General features: G+C 36.8%; 1 protein-coding gene across 9 annotated transcripts in view; it reads left to right on the forward strand.

Annotated features, from left to right (window-relative positions):
* SOX6 (SRY-box transcription factor 6) overlaps positions 1 to 24,035 on the forward strand; it is a 596,148-nt gene that overhangs the window by 397,305 nt on the left and 174,808 nt on the right. For all 9 annotated transcript variants that reach the window (XM_033119777.1, XM_033119776.1, XM_033119779.1 and 6 more), the window contains 2 exons: positions 1,362 to 1,534; positions 4,330 to 4,398. In XM_033119777.1, coding sequence (XP_032975668.1) covers positions 1,362 to 1,534; positions 4,330 to 4,398 — 242 coding nt within the window. The remainder of the gene's footprint in view (positions 1 to 1,361; positions 1,535 to 4,329; positions 4,399 to 24,035) is intronic.

Consider the following 24,035-nt stretch of genomic DNA (forward strand, 5'->3'; position numbering starts at 1 on the left):
TCCTTAAGGGATATGAGATATTGACAGTTTGTCTGTTTATTTAGGACTTGGGTTGGTATTAAGAATGCCAAGGTGGTCCTAAATGTCGTTGCTTCTCTGCTGAGATCAATCTTACCTTGTAGGAATCACGTATTAGCAAGTGCTAGCCAGCACTTGCAAAGAGAGCAAGGCTTCCTTTCTCCAGGGGGCCACTCAGAAAATATGGCCCCTCCTAATTAAAATATTTTTAGTTTATCTCAGATTATCCTAGTAGGAATGAAGATGGTTTCATAAGGAGATTGGATGTCTCTTCTTCCACACCCTCACAAATCGGCGATCTTTGTCCCCTTTGACAGCTGGTGGCATCTTTCTGAAAAGCGTTCAAATCATAGATCACTTCTTCATAATGAAACCTGTGTGACTCAAATACAGTGGGTTGAAATTCTTATCTTATGCTGCGGTAAAACGCTCTAATTTAGACTCACAAAAGGATTCTGTACCCTTTACTTAGGAGAGCTGTGCAATTTGCCCACAAAGATGGCTCAGGCGTTAGTGCATGCCATAGGAGTTCACTGACATCATATTCATTAAATAGCACATCCTCATGTGTAACCTTTTCAACCTTGAATGGGTGTTTTTTCCTTTGAAGAATGACAAATGACAAAGGGGTGAGGGAGCCCCCCAAGCAACATTGTTTCCTTTAAGGATGAACTTGGGAATTTTAGTTTGATCCCCTCACAAGAAAAAAAAAATCAGGTTCAATCCTTTCTTACCTGAGGCAAGGCAGTTTTTTTCCCCCCTCTCTGTCTCTGTAGGACTCTTTCCATGGGCAAGACAGTGACCCCTGACTTCTGAGCTTCAGAGACAGATCTTTTCACAGTAGAAAAATTTTATGAGGGCAAGGATCAGAAATTTCCTTAAATAACATGTATTAAGCACATACTATGTCTTAGATCCTGTGTTAGTCACTGAGGGTAGAGGTGATTATAGACTATTAATACAACCCAGAGTTTCTAATCGTTAGTACTACATATCATTGGCTTTCTAGCTTGATCAGATAATTGAGCAGGAGTGTGATGAAAGAGAGAGAATGGGATAGATCTGCTTTTGTTTTGTTTTGTTTTAAAGAGTGAGAGGGAAGAATGAATGAGAATTTTACTGGCCACAGTACTGTGTCTTGGCAGAGGCAATGACTAACCCTGGTCTTCATTCCATTCCTACTCTGTAGTGTTCCTGCTGTCACAATGACCTCCAGTTATTGTCCCAGACATTTAAGTGTCTTAGGGGGTAGTCCCTTTCTAAATCTGCCCCCCTCACACCCTTTCCTCAATTCATTCAGACTTTTCTCAAACTTGTGAGATATCTTCTTGCTTCCATTTTAGGTACACCTGAGAGCCTGGCAGAAAAAGAACGGCAGCTCTCTACCATGATTACCCAGCTGATCAGTTTACGGGAGCAGCTCCTGGCAGCGCATGACGAACAGAAAAAACTGGCAGCCTCACAAATTGAGAAACAACGGCAGCAAATGGACCTTGCTCGCCAACAGCAAGAACAGGTGAGCCCTGCAAAAGGAGCTGATGTACTGGAGATGTGGAATGTGCCAAGCTCAGCGAGGAATCACATTGATTGCTTTATTTGTCCTAAGTGTTCCTAAAAAAGAAGAAGAAGGAAAGAAAGAGAGAAGCCTTCTGGAAATCAGGGTCTTCAAGAATACTGAGGGAATATGTAGAGGACAAAGAAAGACATCATAGCAACGGGGCATAACTGAAATAACATTGTTCCAGAACATTTGGATTGGGTTTATTACTCAGGGATACTTATTCACATAGGCAGCACATGTATTCCCAGTGTAGCTTAACCATGAGTAAGTTGCTTCTCTCTGGGACTTATTCTTTTTATCCAAAAAAAGAGGGTCCTAGTGTAGAAGAACTCTGAGGATCTTTCCACTGGTCCAATGTTTTAGGTGACACATCTTAGGGTGACACATCTCAGTGTTCCCGGAATAGCCCTGCATAACTCCTGTTTCCATAGTAAATATCAATACTCCCCTCTTCCACTTGCAAAGTAGTCCTGGTTTGGATGCTACATTATCTGATCATTCTATTTATAGCATAGGTAAAATCATTAAAAACAAATTAGCACATGGCTCCCGTAAGAATTTGACTTCATTGATTTTGAAGTGAGAAAGAAGAAAAAATAGCAAAGTTTAAATGTACATCTTTTAAAAAATAAATCACTTTCCCAAATGTTTTTCCTGTCTCCTAAGAGGGCATTAATCTAACAGTGATCCTATAGAGTAGTCCCTGGTGCTTTAGATGAGACAGACCCAAGTTAATGTGCAGTTTTTAGGAATCTGACATTATTACTGGAATTATCTTTTCAGTTAAATGTATTTTATAGGGGTATATATAAAGCAATATATGCTCTGTTGATTTTAATGAGTTGTGACGTCTGGTATTTTATATGCTTGAATATTTGCCCACATGTAGGAATATGGACTCAGCCTCTAATGGAAAATAACATAAAGGAACACTGTAAAAAATCAGAAGTTAGAATGTCATTTAGCCATCCAGAGATGACACAGTAATTAACTATTGACACTTGTGAATAAGCTAGCACAAATTAATCTTGACACATTTGCAGACGAGTGATATCTTACAGTGAACACTTTGTAATTATATTTCAAAATGAAAATTAAATGACACTTAAAACTAGGTTGTCATGCTCAATGAAGCGAGCATGTAGCTCAACCGATTGGCAAATAAAATTCAGAATTTGAGCCACATGGTGCTTATGTACCATACTTCACTGTGTCAAACCCATACGTCTAGGGCGGGAGATAGTAATTGCACTGTGGTTGTTCGGGATGCATTTCTATGCAGCACTTTATCATTTAGGAGCGACCATCAATATGAGATGCCTACTGGTGTTTCACTGGTTTGCTAAGAGGAAATAAATATTCAGAGGATCCAGCCTCTATACCTAGAGCGGCAGAGTGAGTTGTCCATTTCTGATTTGAATGGTGACAAGCAAAGTGGACCTTTCCAACCTGATTAAATACTGTTTCCATTTGGCGGATGAGGCTTTGGGGAGAAATGGTCCCATTTCTCAAACTGTTAGCCTATGTTAGGGACAGCTGTATCATGACTTCCTGTGCGAGGCTGTCATCACCAGAAATCTGGAAGCAACATTTGGGAGCAGACTGCTCTTTTGTGTTCTTCTGCTGAATGAAAATGGGATTTGGGTGTTTTCCCCTCTGCTCTAGGCTAAAGCATCGAAAAAACTCAGGAAGCATACATCTGGGGCTGATCCACACATGTTTCCAGTATTCTAGAATACTGGCTTTTGGGAAAAACCATAACTTTTGCCTATAGGGTACCACTAAACCAAGTCCTTCTAAGTCCTCTTTGGTCACTTTTCTCTCTGGCTTCCTAGGTTGGAGTGAGTATGTCCTCACTAAGGGCATCCCCCTGGGCTTCAAGCCATAGTAGCTCAGCTTTTGAGGCAATAAACAGCCCGATTTCTAACACATGTTTTATAGTAACCACCATTATCCTAAAGAAGTTGTTTGCTCTCCTGAAGGGCAGATTCAGTCCGCAACAGGGCTTGCATTAAGTGCTTAATATTTCTTTTTAGAGACCAACTGATGTGTTCAGATGGTGAATTTGATTGTTGGATGGAGCAAGGGAGTATAACATTTGTATGTGGATCCTGTCCTCTAAAATGAACACATTACTGTCAAAAGGATACATATTGAATTTTGTTTTAAAAAATGCTTTGTACGTCACATGATTGATGTACATTTGTACATCAACAAAAAGATATTTCTCACTTTTTGCTGTGTGTTTTTGGCAGTCTCTTGATGATATTTGTTAAGTTTTACCAATTCTGAAAGTCTTTACATCAGGAAAGGTTTCACTGAAGTCAACCATATCATAATTAATAGAAAGTTCTTTCCTGTCTTTACTTATGGATTTTACTTTTTATATCCAAATTAAGTGCTTTAGAAAAACGTGGCCAGAGTTTTTCCATTTTTATTCTTCAAGGATCCGATTTCAGAACTCCCCTTCTTTCCAGATGACTGGTGCAGATACAGACGAACTGCTCACAAATGTAATACAAGGGGCAGTTTTCACTTACCGATAAAAAGAGTTAGGGGCAAGCAGAGATATGGCACCTGTTTGAAAATTTTTCTTTTCTCCAACTTTCTGATTCTGCCTCTCTCATTTTATAGAAACTCTCTCACTAGAAGTGCAGTAAAGCATTCTTGTAATACCAGGAGAGACACCTGAGGTAATGGCAAAGGTGTAAGCATTTCATTTTAACTTAATGAAACTTTATTTCTGATAGATTGCAAGACAACAGCAGCAACTTCTGCAACAGCAGCACAAAATTAATCTCCTGCAGCAACAGATCCAGGTCAGTGTATTTTATTACTCACATCTGATTATACTTAGATACTTTCCTCCTTGAAAATGGAATTTAAAATGCTGCAAATGCGCCCCTCTCTTATAAACAGCACCAATACGGCTGCTGTTCAAGGATGTTGTGTACAATTGTATCAGTGGATGTAGGAAATAGCAATTAAATGGTGGCCTAAGCATTCTTTTCTGATGTGATGCATAAGCAGAAAAAACCATATCTTTTATCTTTCTGCCATTTGCCTAACACAACCTAGTGGAAATCTAATGGTTTCCAAGGTAGCATACACGTGCTCTTTGGATTGCCACAAACCAATTTCTGCTTTGTGTTTTACCTTCTAATAACATTATGGGGAGAAGCTCATGTTTATTTACTTGTCAGGACTGTCTGATTGGGCCAGTTATGGGAAGAATCTTATGACCTGGGAAAAGGTTGGTAATAATTAATTTGTTCAACAGATATTAATTGCATTTCTGTTAGATGCTGAGGGAAATATAAAGATTAACAAATAACTGTCTTCAAGGAGCTTATAGTCTAGCAAGGAAGAATAACTTGTTTCTGAATGATTATAACACAATTTAGAAATTCTCTTTTTTTTTTGGTTGTGGCAGGGTGACACAACATAGAGATCATAATGACAGTGGCCTGGGAAAGAATTTTGATTTCTGTCATTCCTTTAGATACTTGATGGTTAATTCAACTAACAGCTATTTGAGATAGGTAAGGAAGTGGTCTTCATTTTTGAATAGGAACATAGGTGTGTGACTTCTAGAAAGCCATAGCATAAGGAACTGGTTGTCTGGTGATTAATCCTCAGGAAAACTGATCCCAGAGTTATGTGTTCCCACCACAGCCTCTGTGATTTCTCTTGGCTGCTGTGGGTATTTTCTAACCACTGGGATCTGTGCTTCAGCTAGTTGGGGCAGTATATTCTAAATTATATTATTCCTTTCCTTGAAGTTAATATTACACTTTCCCATACTTTAAAAAAAAATCATTCGCATAAAGTCCTAGCCGACTTTAATCTTCTATCTCATGATGAAAGCCAGTGATTTTAACTTAGATCCTTGCTTCACTTTGTTAATCATACTAAGTGAGCCAGGGAGTAGTCACTACATTTAAAATACCGATTTAGTGCCTAAAGAAGTACCTGTATCTAATTTGGCATTTTGTTCAGCTATCTTCACTAGGAGGCTTTAACCAGTGTTTTGTTGTGGTTGTTTTAAAATTAGTTCTGATTCTGTATTCTATACTCAAGGCTATATGTTTTAAAATAGAGTCCAAATATAGACAGGATGAAATGTCTGGCATTTTTGACAGTCAGCCTTTACAATTAAATCTTGGAATAATTTCTCATCCTGATATCTCTTTATAACTCATGCTGAGATCCTTAATTAAGTAACTGTCCAGGTGTTCCCTTGTTCTGCCCTTATTAGAATTTTCAGTGTGTCTCCTACCGCTAAGGTCAAGATTTTTAGCCTGTGGCTTCCTACATTTTTCTCTAGATCCTTCTCTAAGAACTCAGTAGGTGTTAAATAACCTGGTCATTTAGTTCTCTGTGTTTCTCATATTTGTAAAGCAGAAATGGAAGACCTTCCCTGAGATGTTCCCATATCAGTTACTTATTATTAAGGTTTTTACTACCTCTTTATTACTTACTTCTTTATTTATTTTGAATATACTTCACTTCTTAGTTCAATGTTGTTTGAATTAACTGGCTGTCTTAATTGATATTTGCCTGTGGTACCGAGGATCTCAGATGAGTAGCAAATAAATCAGTTCAGAGTATTTTTATGAAATATTTTTAGTATTTATTGATTACCTATGATTTTATAGTTATAACTTGACTACATGAAATTGATGTCTTTTTCAGGAACCTAGAACTTGATCTTAAAATGTAATTCATTAGAATGTTCAGTTTAAGAAAATAGGAAAATTGTTTTTTTCTCTCAAGTTTTCTAATAGAAATTTAATTTCTTTTAACATCCGTAGATATTTCTCATTGTTTAAATTTTTAAAAATTGAAGCTAATCAGCACTGGATCTCAGCAGTGTAAATTATAAAATCATAGAGAGATTCAAAGTGTCAGAGTTACATTCATTTTAGAAATATGGGATTCTTTGTAACAAAAATTCATATTTTAAAAAAATAAGAGGACGCAATAACCTGTATTTACTTCTGTCTTGAGCCACTGCTTCACTGCAAATCTTGTCAGTATTTATCTTATCAGTATGAGACCATTCAAAGAATTTTTCAAATGCTGAAAAACACTCCTTACACAAAACATTCATCTCTGACACTTAAAAAGCGGGTATCTGATATTCAGACTTTTCGTTACTTTTTTGGATGGGAATGGATTAACTATTTTCAAAACTGGCTTTTCACAAACCATGACATGATCAAATTTAGGAGAGAGAATATTCTTAGGCTAATTTAAATATGTTTTTTTGAACAAAATATGAGATTTAAGAGATGCTTCAAATATTTTTTTCTATCACAAAACAAAGTCTCCTTTTTGAAAAACAACAAAGTAAAATAAGATGATAAATACAAAACCTAGCTTCTCTTCTGAAAGCAAATGAGTACTGAGACAATTTGAGTGAATTTGACCTTTTTTCTTTCTTTAAAATCTCGAGTCCTAGAACCTATTAGCTAACATTGTCCCCAAGATGAAGCCCTGGCAATTGGCTGTGGCTCATGAGTATCAAGTGATTGCATTCAAGACTGTTGTACTTCTAGTTCAGAATGCTGACTTCTGAATTAGCACCATCGCTTTGGAATTTGCAAACTATAATAGGAAGAAAGGGAAAAGTGTCTAACCTCTTGTAACAACCACACACAAACATATCTAGGCCTGTTGTAGTGGAAATAAATGAAAACCTGAATGGTTTGCACAAATCTAAAGGCAGGATTTTTAATTGGAAATAGGAAAAGGCATGATTAAGATAGTATTGCAATGCTGTTTTATAGGCTTATTTTATCTGCTGTTATTTACAACTTCCATATGCAGTTAAAATCATTTCATTTATATATTTTTTCTTTCTTGAATATAGTTTTTAACATAATCGTGCCTTGGTAAATCCTAACCAAATTTTCAAAGACATGGTTTTAAGGTCATGTAAGCCATGTTGAAAAAGTAAGATGAGTGATTTTGTAAACTAATGTTTTTGTACTTTTGATGAGTCAATTTTTACCATTAAAAAATCAGGTTAATAACTTTAAATGATTATTAAAATGCTTTAATATTAACAAATCTTTTAGGAGGCTGTTTGCTTAGTGAATTCAAATACCTCTATTTGTGCTTTGGGGAAAATGGTGATTCCTCTAATTTGTTACATATTAAGTAATTCCCCCCGATATGGAGCCCAGAAAAAGTTAGACATTTTTGATATTTCCAGGACAGAAATAGAACAGTTTTTATCAACTTTATGGGAAGCAAAACTAATAGATCATGGAATCTGGATCCTTGGTGTTGGAAATGTTGATTCTTATGCTGTAATTCCAACGGATAGATAACCACCTCAGTAATTTCTCCTCCTCCTTCGACTCATTGCACTGTATCGTATCTTAGCCAATACCTTGGAGCATTTTCTTTAGAAGATTTGTAGTAACTAGTAAACAAAATTCACTTCTAATTCATTGGACATATCAAAGAATACTATTTACAGTATTTTATTTTTTATTTTATTTTGTAAAGATTTTATTGGGGAAGGGGAACAGGACTTTATTGGGGAACAGTGTGTACTTCCAGGCCTTTTTTCCAAGTCAAGTTGTTGTCCTTTCAATCTTAGTTGTGGAGGGTGCCGTTCAGCTTCAAGTTGCTGTCCTTTCAGTCTTAGTTGTGGAAGGTGCAGCTCAGCTCCAGGTCCAGTTGCCATTTTCTAGTTGCAGGGGGCGGAGCCCACTGGCCCATGTGGGAATCGAACCGGCAGCCTTCGGAGTTAGGAGCATGGAGCTCTAACCACCTGAGCCACCGGGCCGGCCCTCTTTACAGTATTTTAATCAATTATTCTGTAAGTCTAGTCCAAGCAAAACAGAAAATATTTCATAAATCCTGATTTCTTGATCCATCCATATATTTATCTATCTAACTTCATTTTTTGAATCTAGAGAAGATACTCTTCATGGATACAATACACCACATTCTTTGGTCTCAATAGCATGTCTATAAGAACACACTTAACAATGGCATTTTGCTGCTAGAACTGAATCTTTGCAAGAGAATATAGCACATTGAAATAGCTTTGTGAAAAACTTCTCCAGGAATGAATTCAGACCCCAATTTTAGAGTTATTCATGTGGCCTGTATTGTGTGCTATATAAGCACTCTCCTCTTCTCACATTGGTGATCAAACAACAACACAGCAGTATCTGAAGAATAGACTGGCTGGTTGGGATTGTATTTGAGTATTTGGCTTCCTGGGCCAGGGCCAATGATTTAGTCAACTCATATATCTTCCTTTTTGGGTGTAATTTTAAAGCTTGAAATTCTTAGCTCTTTTTTAATATTTATGGTTAATATACAATATTAATTGCTCTCCCTTCATCATTTAATACATGCATTAAATGGTGAACTCACTCTGTGGAATGCTTGAAATAAATGCCATTGCTGCTGTTTTGCAGATATCCTTTGTCTTATCTGAAAACTTTCTCTTTTAAATGCTGTAGTTCATGCTGCTTATTTGCAAAACCAAGAATTTGTCTCTTCACTAGAGTTTCACTCTGTTCTTAAGGGTATATGAGTATTTTTCATACATAGTGTTTTCTATTTTGGTTATAATATATTCCTGTGTGCTACTGGTATAATTTGTGTGTCTGTGTTTATCACGTGGCAGAGCACCATTAAATGTGTGTTCTCTTTTCTTCCTGTCTTTCCCCCATTTCCTCAAAAATAAGACCTAGCCGGACAAGTAGCTCTAATACGTTTTTGCTCCAAAAGACGCATTAGAGCTGCTTGTCCGGCTAGGTCTTATTTTGGAGCAAAGACGCATTAGAGCTGCTTGTCCGGCTAGGTCTTATTTTTGAAGAAACAGGGTAACTAGAAGAGACGTTAATGTTAGAAGCAAGGAGGTGATTTTTCTTAAACCATTAAATAGAATAATTTGAGATGTACTCTCACCTTTTAAGGAGATAAACCTTGCCTTTTGTTTCCTTCAGTCTGATTAACTACAGGCATTTCAGGTATCTGCTGAGCAGAATAAGGACTACCATTTATGTGAGGTAGTTGTCTAAAGATCAGAAATAATTACTTTGTACATTAGCCTTCATGGCCTGCATGACCTGGTTAATTAATTTTTTGCTAGGATAATAATAATAGATATATATTTGAAGATATGCTTCATCATTAAGTATCTAATTGACCTCTAATTTTAAGAGCTGGACCTTACATTTATTGTCTTTTAGAGAAGGCTGGAGCAGCCAACCGAAAGACTGAGGAAAGTCAGGAGCTTTTCAGTCTTACATAGTCCTTCTGTCTTATGTTGTATCTCTTTGTTAATTGTACTTAGCATTGATAAACAAAAAGCAATTACAGTGCTCCTGTTTTGGCTCTAGCAAATAGTTCTTTTTTATGTTATTGATCAGGTAAAGGATCTACTTCCAACAGCCTCTGAAAGGACCAAATAAAACCATTGGAAGTAATTTGATATGTCTATTGGCACTGTATATGTATCTGATACTGTCTTGCAAGGAAAAGAGGGTTATAAACATAGTTTAGAAGTTGAAGATTAGCCCCCAGCTTCAGCAAGCCCTTAGAATATTTTGTAATTCTATCTTCAATCATGAATTAGCCAGGAAATACAGACCCTCCCTCCTCTATTTTTCTGCTGTATGCTATTTTTAATTGCCCACAGGCAGGCTGTTGTGATCTTCTTTGGAAGTTTAAAACCAAGATAAAAATGCAAATCTAATTATTTCTTTTATGTAATCTAATTAACTTTTTAAGTAATGATAGATGATGCTCCATTGCATGCTTCAAACATTTTACTAGTGAAATTTCTGAATTATAAAGAATAGGTAAAGTGGTTATCATTCATGAATAGCAAGGGCCTTCACAGCTAAACATCTAAATTATTATTGTGGATCAGAAACTTTGCATGCTAGACTGTTAAAGCTGGAGTGGATCTAGAAGTAAGAAGTGATACCTGACCAGATCCTTAGAGCTATTAGGTTGGTACAAAAGGAACTGTGGTTTTTGCAATTATTTTTAACAGTTTCGACCGCAGTTACTTTTGCACCAACCTAATACTGTATGGAATTATTCATCAGCTGGCTACCTGTTTTCCAAATATGGCCTTCGGGCAAAGTTTTCATTCAACAGACCAGAGCCTGTTGGTGAATCTCAGCGCTTTTCAGGCACTAGCCTTCAGTTTCCCCAGTTCCCTTTAGCTGACCCTCTCTTCTCTTTCTGAGCTACTTGTGCTTCTCTCTCCCATTCCGCTGCCCAGCTCTCTCTCAAACTAGCGATACTAAACATTCAGGGACACCAAAGTCTCTGCTGCTTTCTGGGATTAATGAAAGAGGGAGAGTGCTTTACCTCGTCAGAGGCAGGAGGGTATGGAGCAGAGTGACAGATGATCCAGGTGGTGCCAGTGTGTGACATTATATAACCTTGAATCACTCCCCCAGGGAAAAGGCGGCTCTTTTCAATGTTTTTCTTGATCTCTCTGATTACATTGAGGTCTCAGTTTAGTGTTAGTCTTTAATACCTTTTTAGGATATGCAATCTCTTTTTGTAGGAGAGAGACATCATCTTGGTCTTAGAGACTTTGGAGGCAATAGTGATGAACTCAAATTTAAATAAAGTAAGTTATTTTCATGCTTACCTGATTATCTTCTGTTTATTACAAGTGATTTCAGTTTTCTATTTGAGCCAGTGATATAAAGTTTCCTTCTGAAATAAATGTAATGAAGCAAAAAAAAAAAGCCCCATTTAAAAAAAAACCTTATGTAAATAATAATTGGGTACTTGGATAAGGCAAAAATTATTAAGGTAGTTCTTTAATGATGGAATTTTGGCAAACCCTTGGAAGAGCACTACCCTAAGTAATATTAAATATTCCACCTTCACTCTGCTTTTGCTTTCACAGAACGTTAAACTTGGAAATATCACCAAGAGGTCCTCATGATTCTCATTTATTGGTTGGGGGGGTGGTGGTAGCTATTCCTGTTGGACAGCAATATAGTGAGTTTATCATTAAGCTAGTCTTAAAAATCACCCTGAGATTATATTTTTTCTACTTTCTTTGGAATTAAAATACCCTTTCTTTTTATGAAGTAAAGGTGATAATAAATGGTATGTGTTTTGTTTCTTTTGTTTTCCAGTAGTTTTAGTTGATAAAATAAAAAATCTTTCCAAATCTATATGTCCCCACTTTCGTTTTTCTTTGAAATTTCTTTGGAGCTCTTTCTCTGGTCCAAAACCTTTACTCTGGGAAGCTGAGGCACAGACCACAGACTTGTCCAAGCTTAAAAAGCTATATATTGTCAGAACCATGAGTGAAACTCAACTTTCTTGACTCCTAGTCTAGTTCTATTTCCAACATTCCAGGTTATATCTCAGTTTGCCCTTTTTGTGACTGAATAACTCTTAGTGCACTTTAGTTTCTGAGTTTGTAAAATGTGGATAATAGTACCTAACATGTAAAATCTCATTATATTCTCTTTATCCTTAAATGGAAAAAAATGGAAAATTTGTTATTAGAATCAGTTTATATCCCAGAACTACTACAAACTGTGGGTACATACCCACAAGGAAAGAGATAAAAAGAACATAATTGGAATCTTTTTGTAGTGTAGTATGAAATGGATTCATGGCTGAGTGACTCTTTTGGTATTTACATATAAACTCCTTAGATATTACTTTCTGGGGGCTTTAAAGTGATACATCTCTATATTGGGGGTCAGTCACTTTTCATGTTAACACCTTCTTGTTTTTTGCATCTACCTTCTCCAGCTGACATAAGTGGCAGCATTTGATGCCAGTGGTTCTCAACCTTGGTTGTACCTTGTAATCACTGGGAAGCCTTTTAAAAATACTGATGCCCTGGTCCCATCCCAGACATTCTGATTGAATTGGTCTGGGTAGAGTCCCACATGGTGACTGTTAAAAATCTCTCTAGTAGGTGATTCTAGAGGTTAATCAGGATTGAGATATAGTGCTTCATACAGTGTAATGCAGATTAAATGATTACATGTTCTCTTAAGTTGCTTGGACTATCTATCTACCTACCTATCTACCTACCTACCTATAGACAGAGTGAGGTTTGGGTTTAGCTTAAGCAAATAATTCTTGAGCAGTTGACATATACTTTTGACTTTGGTCACAGCTATACTTAATAGCTAGAAAATGTATAACAGATCATGGTTCAAACAATTTTAATAAATTTAGCTAGTTCTAATGACTTGATTTTTATTTACATATTGGTACACTGGCAAGACAGGAATGTGTTGATATCAGATTTGTACCTTTGGGACAGGTATTTAAAATAAAAATGAACATAGTTTTTCATAATAAGACAAAAACTTTTAGAAAATAAATTCTCAGATGCTATTTGACTTCTTCTATCTAAACAGACAGAATTTTGACCCAGGAACTCAACCTGTTTTTTTAAATGTGCTTTAAGAAAAAGTATCTATGCAATTGACTACATCTTGACATATATGAGGACTGTATGAATGTGAATGCACTTTTAAGCTACATTTGTACATATAATAGAAGGTATAGAGGATAAGATACATTGTTTCAGAGGGCAGGTAATGTAAAACTTTTGTAGAACCAGCACCAGTATTGGAAACTATTAAATTAAGATTTGAATTCCCCTTCTACTACTTACTAGCTCTGTGATTGTTTTGCTACTTACCAGCTGAGAGAAGTTACTTAATATCTCTAAGCTTGAATTTCCTATCCCTTAATAGTTTATTAGAGATCATCCTATAAAGCCCCTACGATGTGCTAAATGCATAATATCTATCAATCATTATTCTTGTATACTATGTATAGGAATAATTCCAGAGTCCCTTATAGAGAAACATACATGTACGTATTTTATATCTGCATGCATCAGCATGTTTGTATCTCTATACGCAGGCATAATTAGAACCCACACATAAGTGATGCGAATATAGAATAATCAATGTGGATGGATGCATTTTAATCAATTGTTATCATCATGATAATCTAGAGGAAAAGAAAGAGCAACAATTTTCTCTGGCTGTCAAAGGAGAGGTATTTCAGTTGCCACTGAGAGGAGAATAAGGTTTATCAGGCACTCAGAAATGGTTGACCAAGAATTAGACAGAGCTGCCTGGAGATTGTCGAAAAGGGAGCATGGCCTTTTGTTCTGGATGCTAGGGTCAACTTCTCACCTTTCACTCTAAAATGGGCTTTTCTATTAGAGATCAGTGGTGCTTGTGAAGTTAGAGGGGTAGTAAATGAACCTTTCCAATTTATTTTATAGCCTTTTTAAAAAGTATACAGATGAAGTTATGTGATGCAGCACCACAAAATGCAAAAGTCCTTCTTGTTTAAAATAAAGTTGTTCATATAAATCTTATGTACGCCATCTCCTGTAAGTCAAGCATTTGCCCAGCTTTTGTGAATTATGTCTATACTTAGAATTTAAGAAGTTAAACAGTATGCATACCAGACTTGAGAGATGGGAAATAAAAATTGATATACTGTGTGACACTTGATATAGCACAGGGAAATATTTTTTAAATTCTGAAGGGATGTACTGACATAACCATTTTTAATTCACATAAGGTAACTCCCCCTCAAAGTTATTAATGTTGAGAGTCAGATATTTTTACTTGTTTAAAATAAAAGAAAATAAATGATGCAAAAGGTGCAATGCCTCACTGGTGAGACGCTAAATTCATTTGATTCACCACCCAATCCATTAAGAAAATGTTAAAGTTGTAACATTAAACAACGAAAGTTAAGGAACTCACAGGTCAGAATAAAGGGTCAAGTCCATCCTCAGTGAGGTCATAGTCGTGATGTCTGTTAAACATACATTTCGATGGAAGATTTTTCTCTTAACATGTCTACAAATGAATTTTCTACAATGGTTGGGATTAGTGCAAAAGGAAAGGGGTCTCAGCTAGGCTGACTCGGCTGAGTTTGAACTTGTTGACAACGTGGACAAACTATTCTAAAGAACTGCAATAGGCAAGGCTTATCTTGTACTGTACTAGCATCGCTCATTTCCCAGCTGCACAAGTGTTGGCTCCTCCTTATATATTTCTTAATTGTATTATTCATAGGAAAATGGGGGGGGGGAATCAAGAAAATTGATTTTAGTTTCAGTTGATTGTCTAATAACTTTTGTCCCCTTTCAAAAGTTATGATTATGTCAGAAACCAATTACCCAAGTGGAAAATCATTCCTTTTGTACTGTTATTCGATAAAAGATGAAGTCAGTCCTAGTTTGGTGTTTTTTAAGCTGGATGTGGCAAAAGTCATTTGTTCATGTACAGAGGATTAGTTAAATACAAGGCACTCAATTGATATAATTGAATGGTGTCTGAGGAGGCAGTCAGGGACCTGAAACTTCAAGGAGAGGAAGGATCTCCAACTGTCGGTTCCGGCATTTGTTTGTCCTAAGGACCGTTCTGCATTCTGTGGCTGTCGGCCCTTCCTTTCTCCTGATTGGCATTTCACTGGGAACCATGGATATCATGATACCGTGTTTCCTGAAAATAAGACCGGGTCTTATATTAATTTTTGCTCCAAAAGGCTCATTAGGGCGTATTTTCAGGGAATATCTTATTTTTTAATCTACAACAATCTACATTTATTCAAATACAGTCATGTCATCCTCATCTGGAACATCGTCATAATGTACTAGATGTGTCCGTCTGGCTGACGATCTTAACTGGGGCTTATTTTCGGGGTAGGTCTTATTTTGGGGGAAACACCATAGCTCACAGATAATCACTTTAGTAGCTGGAGGCTGTGGTTTGAAAGAATCAACACGGATATAATGGTAGAAGAATGAACTTAATAGAAGATAATGGAGAGGAAGAAAGTGCACATGGGTAGGAAGCTATCACCTTGCTTAGTGATGAGTAATGGAGGTTTGAGAATAGGAAAAACTTGTGCCAAGTTTTCCTCTCTACCTTACTCTCTGTAATTCTTGTGCTGCTTTGTGCAGACTCAAGTTTCTAGATTTTACATTGGAAGGCTAAGTGGAGTAGAGACACCATTAGAAGACCTGGTATTCTTTGTGGAAAAGCCCAGAGAAGCAGGCAAAAATGAGATAGAGGTATTCATTATTGGATTTAGCTAGAGCTTAGTCTTAGAAGATCAGCAGACCAGGTCAGATCCACAATTGATGGAGCAAACATATTGGAGAACTTCTAGCTCTTGGTTGGAATATCTGTAATGCAAAGGTGGAAACCAGGGCAAAGAAAAATGAAATTGAGCTCGTGAAGTTAGCCTCCACACAACAGCTGTTCTTCTGTTAAGATTGTCAGATTTTGTTCTATTTTGGATGGTCAGATACATTGGTCTCTGCCTGGGCCCTCTCATGGGCTCCGTTTTAGGGTGGGAGTACATCCTGGGGTTTCCTAGAGATCCCTTGTGGGAGGGAAGTTCAGATCGTTGGCAGGCCAGTAGAAGAGGTAATCGGAACTCTGTTTAGGGCCCTGGCCTCCATATCAACAAAGTGTTTTCTCTCAACAAGACTGGGCCCTGACTGTAAAGACCTAGATTTTTGTATACTATCTACCTCAGCTGGTTAAGAGTACAATGATAAAGGCAAATGTCTTTGTGCAGTAGAATTATAGTTAAACTATTGTTTCTTGTTTTAGTTTAGTTTTAAAATATTTTTCTAATACATATTGCTTTAGCATAAGAAAAAAATTAGTTAAGAAATGTTAAAGTATATTGGAAGCACTTTGTTTTTCAATATTAGAAAAATTATTACATTCATTATGGTATATTCATGTGATGGGCTATTATAGGCTGTTAAAAATTATATTAATGATTTGTGATAATGCTTACTGTATAATATTCAGAGGAAAACAGCCCTAGAATACAATAATGTGAATATAGTATAATCTCAACTACATAAAAATAGACATTTACAAAAAGACTGGAAGAGAATGTATTGTTTTTATGATTATTATTATTGTTATTATTATTATTATTTTACTTTAAAAAATGCAGGTGACAAAAAAAGGAGCAGGTATCTATCCCTTTATCTTGTGCTCACAACTGGAATAGATTGTAATCTTGCAACTTGCAAGATTATCAAGTCTTGCAACTTGACTGTCATATCTGATTTCTAGTTGCTTAAGTAGAGCTTCCAATTAATCAAAAACAACAAGGTCTCCAGGTAGCTGGAAAAAATATGCGGGTATAGATCTTTCCAGTGCTTTCAGCCTATTTTCCTGATAACTTGCTCCATCTCTTACTCACTTTCCTAACCAACTTTGTCTAGGACACTGAATTAATTCCATAGACTTGTATGTTCCCTTTGGCTCAGAGAGGCCACATTTTTAAGACCAGGAAAAGAGAAGACATAGATATGATTGCTGATCTACTCTCAACAGCATTTGTTGTCCCTTCCATTGAAGGTACCCAGTCCCAGCTGGGAGATGAAACAGTATGAGAGAAGTGTAGTGTGGTAGAAAGAAGTCTAGACTTGGATCCAGGATGTCTGTGTCTCGTCTTTGTCCTGCTAGTAATTATGCATGATACCAGGGAAATTATTCTTCCGCACTAATTCTCATTTTCCATATATTTAGAACACAGATCATTATATAAAATTATTGCTGAAATTCCTTGCGACTCTGACCTCCTGTGATTCTAGGTAATGGGAATTAACTCTGGTCCTTAGAAAATGGAGAGCCGTAGGTAGTCTTGCCTACAAAGCTTTCAGGCAAGTGTCGTGTTTGGCCACGGCACAAGCCATGTCCACTTAGCAATGTTTGCATTTTAAACCATTGAAAGGTTTTGAATTATGAGGTCAAATCCATGTGTTCTTTGTGGGGTATTGTGATGGCTTGTAATGCCTGCCACATGAAATGATAGCTATGGGGGATTTTTAGAAAAATGCATTTAGGAAGATGGCCTATAAATGCCCGCTTTCAGGCCACACCTAACACATTTCTGGAGCCAACAACAAACTCCTAGCATTAGGGCTATATAATGGAAAGGGTGACACAAACTCAATTTTAGTGTTGCAAGTGAAATATTATAATTTTTGGGGAAAAAAATCCTTCTAGCTTTGCTAAAGTATTAATTGCAGGAAATTACAGCATATCCTAGTGAGGTATTATGTCAGTGGCATACATAGCATATAACACCTTTTCCTGGTCTCTCTTGTTTTCACCCCAAATGTTGCCTTTTTACTTGAAATGAGATGTGTTAAGTAGTTAGAACTTTGTCTAACTGTGGGGCTGGTGCTGAGTGTGATTCAGACTGAAAACAATTAAGCTGTAAAGGGGACACTTCTTGGTTATGCTCCCCAGAAGTGGGTTTACTCCTTGAAGCATAATGTTGATGTAGATATTCTTTTGGCCATTTCCTCATTTCTAGCTTGTTAGGTTTCATCTTCTAGTCCTAATAAATTTTCCAACTACAACTTATTTATTGGGTTGCAAGATAAAAAATGAGAGAATTTCATTTCTGATGTATGGTAGAGTTTAATATGGTTTTCCGATTTCCTCCCATTTTGTTTGAAGTAAATAGGGTAATTACTCACTAAAATTCTAATATCTTTCAGGGCTTTAGGGATGAATCTAAAACAGAACTATATAATGTTTTATTTAAGCAAATCCATGTTCTTATTAGGCAGTTCACCTTAATGTCATTTTTTATAAATAAACTTTGTTTTATTTTTTCAAGGGTTATTTAATTAATTTTGTTGTACTACCACATTCTGACATCTGCATCTACTAAGGCCTGCAGGATGTGATTTGTGGTTTAAAAATGAAAATAAATTATTATCTGAAAAATGATAAATCATTCAGAAATGATACATAAAATGAATGTAAGAGTCTGATGCACTTCCATTTCTTTTTTTTCCTTTTATAGTAAGGCACATGCACAATTATCTGTGTTTGCACAAAGCATTTGTGCCAGTTGTACGTCTGATTACTATCTAACTGGAAAGGAGTGAAACCTATTCTGGAGAAACTATTGCACTGCTGGCTTCTTGAATTGTTTATGGTCTCCATTAATGGCAGGGCTTCACCGGGTAACCATTGTGTAGATCTGGTTTTACTTATCAAGTCCAGATCTGCTTTTTCTCCCCCTGCTGAGCAAGGTGAAGTTCCTTGTGCTACCAGCTTCTTAGTGTTTTGGGGTCCATGGCATTTTGGGGATTGAAGCCGTGAGCCCTAGAATTCCCAGTGTTTCTGTTCAAAGTTTGCTAGCGTAAATCCTTGGTAAGTTTGCTCTATGTACAACAGTCAGGTTCAACAGGCATTTTATTTCTGAGTAAAGGATTTATTTTAATAATTATGGACAGATACTCATTTCCCTGCAGCCCTTCCCCCTCTATACTTTGGGTAAGAGTAGGTCTGAACTGGAAGGCTTTCAAAGTCTGGTCCTTAGTTTCTAAGCATGGCCTCTCTATTTTTCCCCAGTGGGAGGAGCAGGTGAGGGAATGAGGGAGGGGACAATACAGGGAAGATTTCTACATAAAAGGTAACGCACGTTGTCTTCTCTCCTGAAGAAGAGTCAAAGAGCTTCAGGTTTTCTTTGGAAATGAGAATGTGTGAAGGGGTATTTTGGTTGGGTCTATAGGAAGGCTATTTTACTTTCTAGCAAAAATAGCTGGCTGTCTTTTAGAAGTAGTAGTTTTAGTCTCCACCCTGAAAGAACATGTTGGCTGTGTGTTCCAAAGGGGGCAAAATGTATTGACTTTAAGTAGGACAGCCAGTCTATCCCATTCCGTCCCTTAGTTTGTTTGTATTTTTATTTTTTTCCAGAGCTAGATTCTGAATGTGGGTTTAAAGCACTGGGAGGTGTACTGGTAATTCACAAAATGGGTGTTGGAATTATTAACTGTAAAATGCAGGAAAGATATCTGGGAGGAAAGCTAAGGAGATACTGCCTGTTCGTCTATGACTAGTGTTTGGGGACATTCTCATTACCTTTTTGACTAAAAAAAAGTCTCATTGCATTTTGAAAAAAATAAACAATAGGAGGTCTTAAAAAACAACAACTAACTAGCTGTGAAGTTGTATGAGAAAAACACTTTGAAAAATGGTCAGAGCTCTTGTGTATTAAGCACAGCAGATGAAATGATTTATTGGGTTTTATACACATTCTGTAAAGGGTAAGCATTGCTAACAGAATGAGTGGCAGCCTCTGGGAGCTGAACAGGCCCCAGGGACTAGTCTTTGTTCCTCTGGTCTTGACAGGCATGTGTCTCTGTTAAATGAGAGCTTAATTTCTCTCATATGTGAACAATTTCCAAGCTCAACAAAGGCAGCCAGGACTGGAGCTATTTAAAAGAACCAGCACGGGAGGAAACATTCTTGAAGAAAGGGGATGCTGAAGGGCTAATTACTCACCATGGCTTAGCAACTATTTCATTTTTTTCCCTAAGCAAGGTTTATTAACATGGATCTGCCACTTTTTTAAAAAACATAAACATACATTAGAATTACAAGGTTATATTTTTATTCTTTGTGAAATAGCCCTTTGCTGATCTCTGCTCATTGAAAAGAGGTGCCCCCATCAGCAGCGGTGGTGTATATCATGGAATATTAATTCACTGGAGGGGGAGGGGAGAGGCTAATATACTTCGGATCCTTTCTCTCTCAAGTGGAAGGAATTTAAACTATTTACTAAGCAGCATCCTTGGCAACTGTGAACCCTTTCTTTAGACAGTAATTGCTTAAAATGTGGAGGGGATGTTTATTTCAACATTTTCTGTGGGTGTTTCAAACTATGATTTGTTCAGTTTGCCTCGATTTCTGGACTCTCCTATCTGGGGAAAAATCCATATTGCTAAATAGGCATACGTAGGAGATTACAGGTATATCTCCACTTACACTGTTCATGTTTTCTTAAAAGGATTTTGTAAACCGGGCCATGTTTCCCTTTTGACTTGTATTCTAATCCTCATTAGCCCTTATTCTTAATTTTTGATTAATCTTTAAATTTCTGTACTTGCCCTTTCAAGCTTGGTATTTTTTTCAGTAGGTAATGATCTATAAATAAACATTTAAATGTATTTATATGGCAACTATTATATTATAAAGGTAGGAGTAGTTAAATATGAGCAATACTCACCTTGTTATTGATCTGTTTTGGATGTTTTTATAATAGGACACACCAATTATTTAAATTGTTTACAAGGCTGAATTATAGAAGTGAAAGGTGAACTTATGATTTTTAGTGAGGACGCTGAGTTGAATATTGAGACCCTGTGGTGCAATTGGCCTCTTGATTTATTTTAGAACAAAAAAAGTGACCAAGGTTCTCTTGATGATCACCAATAATTTGCTGAATGACCTTTGGCAAATCACTTTATCTCTAGGGTGAAGGTTTTTTTCCAACTGTAAATTTCTATGCTTTCAGAATAAGGTAAAAATGGATTTCTGAAATAAAATAAATCACATGATTTCAGAGTATGGGCAATAAATTTATTTAAAAATCTCCTCTACAAAACATCATTATAAGTCTAAATTTAAATTTTTTAATATAGAAAAATCAGGACATCCTCAAATATGGTACCTTGACTGGCACAAAGCCAGACATGCAACATTATCATTTCATGGCAACAACATTCTACTGTATATGACAGGCTCTGTGTGGCTCTGTGTGGCATGGGGAAACTATTGATTTTATTTATAATGATGGGCAGCTGACAGATCACTCTTTTGATTGTATCTGATTATCAAAGTGGTCTTCATGGGTGAATCATTTTTTCATATGTCATTAGCAATTGTAATAGAAAAACCATAATTTCCACATGCATAGCTATTTCTACTAGTGTATAAACAGCTTCTGAAAGGATCTGAGCCCTGTGTACAGCCATGATGATCTAACTCGGAAGGAGAATGAGGTAGTACCTTTACTTAGAATATTAAATGGTGACTATGTGACTTGGAGAAGAAAAAAAGTGAAAGTGCTTTTTCTTAGCATCTTTACTTGCTACCCAGAAGTACTGTGGTTTTCACGAGAAGCCATGTTTTAGTGGAAATAACACATGCCAAACCACTTAAACTAATGACTAAGCCATCTTTGTTCCAGATTTGGAGTGCATTTGAATATGAAAAACAGTAGGATCTTCAGAAATGAGAGTCAAAGAAAATTCCAGGACCCTTATTTCTGACATGAATTAATTAGGATAAACTTGCTTTCCCTTTTTTATTTAGGATGCTATCCAAAATGAATAATTAATATTTCTTTATTAATTACCTCCCTTTTTATATTAAATATTCTTATAAATGACATCATCACTTCAAGTCATACTTGGTATCTGCTTTTCCTTCATGCATCATAAAACTGCCGTTCTCGTCCAATTTGCTGCCAAATGCCTCAGAGCTGTCTTCTGTTTCATTCCCACTGTTACTACGTGATTCAGGTTATCATCACCCCATGCCCAAACTGCTGAAATATAGTCTGAAGTTGTCTCTTCACTTTCAATCTGTCCCTTTCCACTTCACACTGCACATTCATTACAAAATCTTCTTCCTAAAGCACACTTACTGTATTTCTCTTCTGCTCAGAAGTCTCTACTGATGTCTTATTGCCTATTTATTTATTTATGTAACAAATTTTCATTGAGCACTTGTGTTTCTGACACTCTTCTAGTTTTGAGGATATGGCAATCTACAAAAATCTCTGTCCTGTTGAGCCTTCATTCCAGTGTCGAGGGTGGTGTGGGGAGCACATATAAATGAGAAAAGTAAAATTATAGCATGCTATAAGAATTGCTGTGGAGGAAAAACAGGAAAGGGGGGAAGAGAGTGGGAAAGAGGTACTGCAATTTTAAATAGTATGTTTGGCAAGTAGTTATAATGAAACTAACATTTGGGCAAAGACCTGAAGCAAGTCACATGGACCTGGAGTAAGACCCTTCCAGGAAAAGGGAACAGTAGATGCAAAGACTCACAAGTAGGAGGAAAGAATCTCTATCAAGGAGTATTCAAGGGGCAAGTATGGTTGGCAGTAATGGGAGCAATTTTGGGGTGTGAACAAAAGGAAAAAGTGTAGGACACAAGAACAGAGAGGGCCTTTTACATCATTTAAGGGCTTTTGTCTTTAAGTGAAAAAGGAAGCCATTGAAAAGAATGTCATGAGCTGACTTGAGTTTTCACCAAATCATCCTGCCTACTGTGCTGCCAATAGACGGAAGAGGACAAGAGTAGAAACTTGGGGGACTATGAGAAGGCTATTTAGGCAAGAAATGTTGGTAACTTGGACCAGGGCAGTGGAAGTAGTGAGAAGTGGTTAGATTCTAGATATATTGTGAAAGTAGAGCCAAAGAGATTCAGAGTGAAAGGGAAATAGGAAAGTCAAGGGTGACTCCAAGGATACTGATCAAAGCAACTTTGAAAATGGAGTTGCTATTCCATTTTCTGCTATTCATTGGGAAAATTGTAGGAACAGATATCAGCAGAGGGTGAGGGTGAGGGACTGTGGGGAGCGGAGGGGGTAAGAAGCAGGGAGAATTCAGGAATTTCGTGTTGAATTAGGTGGAAATACTTATTAGAGATCCAGGTGGAGATGTTGAGTAGGCACTAGGACATAGCAGTCTGGAATGTGTAAGAGAGGTAAGGACTAGAAACGTATACTTGGGAGTGTCAGTCCGGATGGTTTGTAAAGTTCAAAATTTTTACCTTGAATTTCATGGCCCTCCACAACATCGTTTTCTCTCTGATTTCTAGCTTTACTTTTTGCTCGATAGTTAGTCAAACTTGTTTGTGGGTTATCTCCTAAACATGATTTGTGTTTTCCCATCTCCAAGTCAATTGGTATATATATTTTTTCTACTTGGAATGCCCATTTCCCCCCCACACACACACATTCGACTCTTCCTTTTAAAAGCCTAGATAGAATTCTATCAAAGCTAATTCCATGAAACCGTCACTGATCACCAACCCCCCCCCACCCCACGCCTGTCCCTGACAGTCATCTTCTCTTCTGAGCTTACACAGCCCCTTGTTCTTTTCTGGTGGCACTTAACTGCATCCACTGTAGTTTAGCTATCTGTGCATGTCATTTTCCTCCTATAAGAACATAGTGTACTTGAGGACTGAGATCATATTAATTTTATATTCCCGACATGCCTTGCTTGATGCCTTGTACATAGTAGATGTTTGGTGAATATTGTTGAGTCAAAGAGTTGAAATCTTAAATCATTTTAGCGGGCTAAGGAAAGAATCAAAACTATTCTTTTTTTCTTATTTTATGTGCTTGTCCCTTAATGAATCAAATAGCATATCTGAAAAATATCTTTGAAAACTCTATCTGCAAAAATATATCTGAAACAAACATTTTAAAATATTTAGCTCATGATTCCGTGAATTAAATGGTATGACGGAAATTTAGGAGTTGGTTTGTTGACTTCTCCAGGTACTGATCTTCTGACTGAGGTTAAACCTATCCAATTTGGAGCTATCATAGTTGATGAATTGGATGGCTGCTCAACTCCTGCTTGACT

This window comes from Rhinolophus ferrumequinum, chromosome 11, assembly GCF_004115265.2.
Source record: "Rhinolophus ferrumequinum isolate MPI-CBG mRhiFer1 chromosome 11, mRhiFer1_v1.p, whole genome shotgun sequence".
NCBI lineage: Eukaryota > Metazoa > Chordata > Mammalia > Chiroptera > Rhinolophidae > Rhinolophus > Rhinolophus ferrumequinum.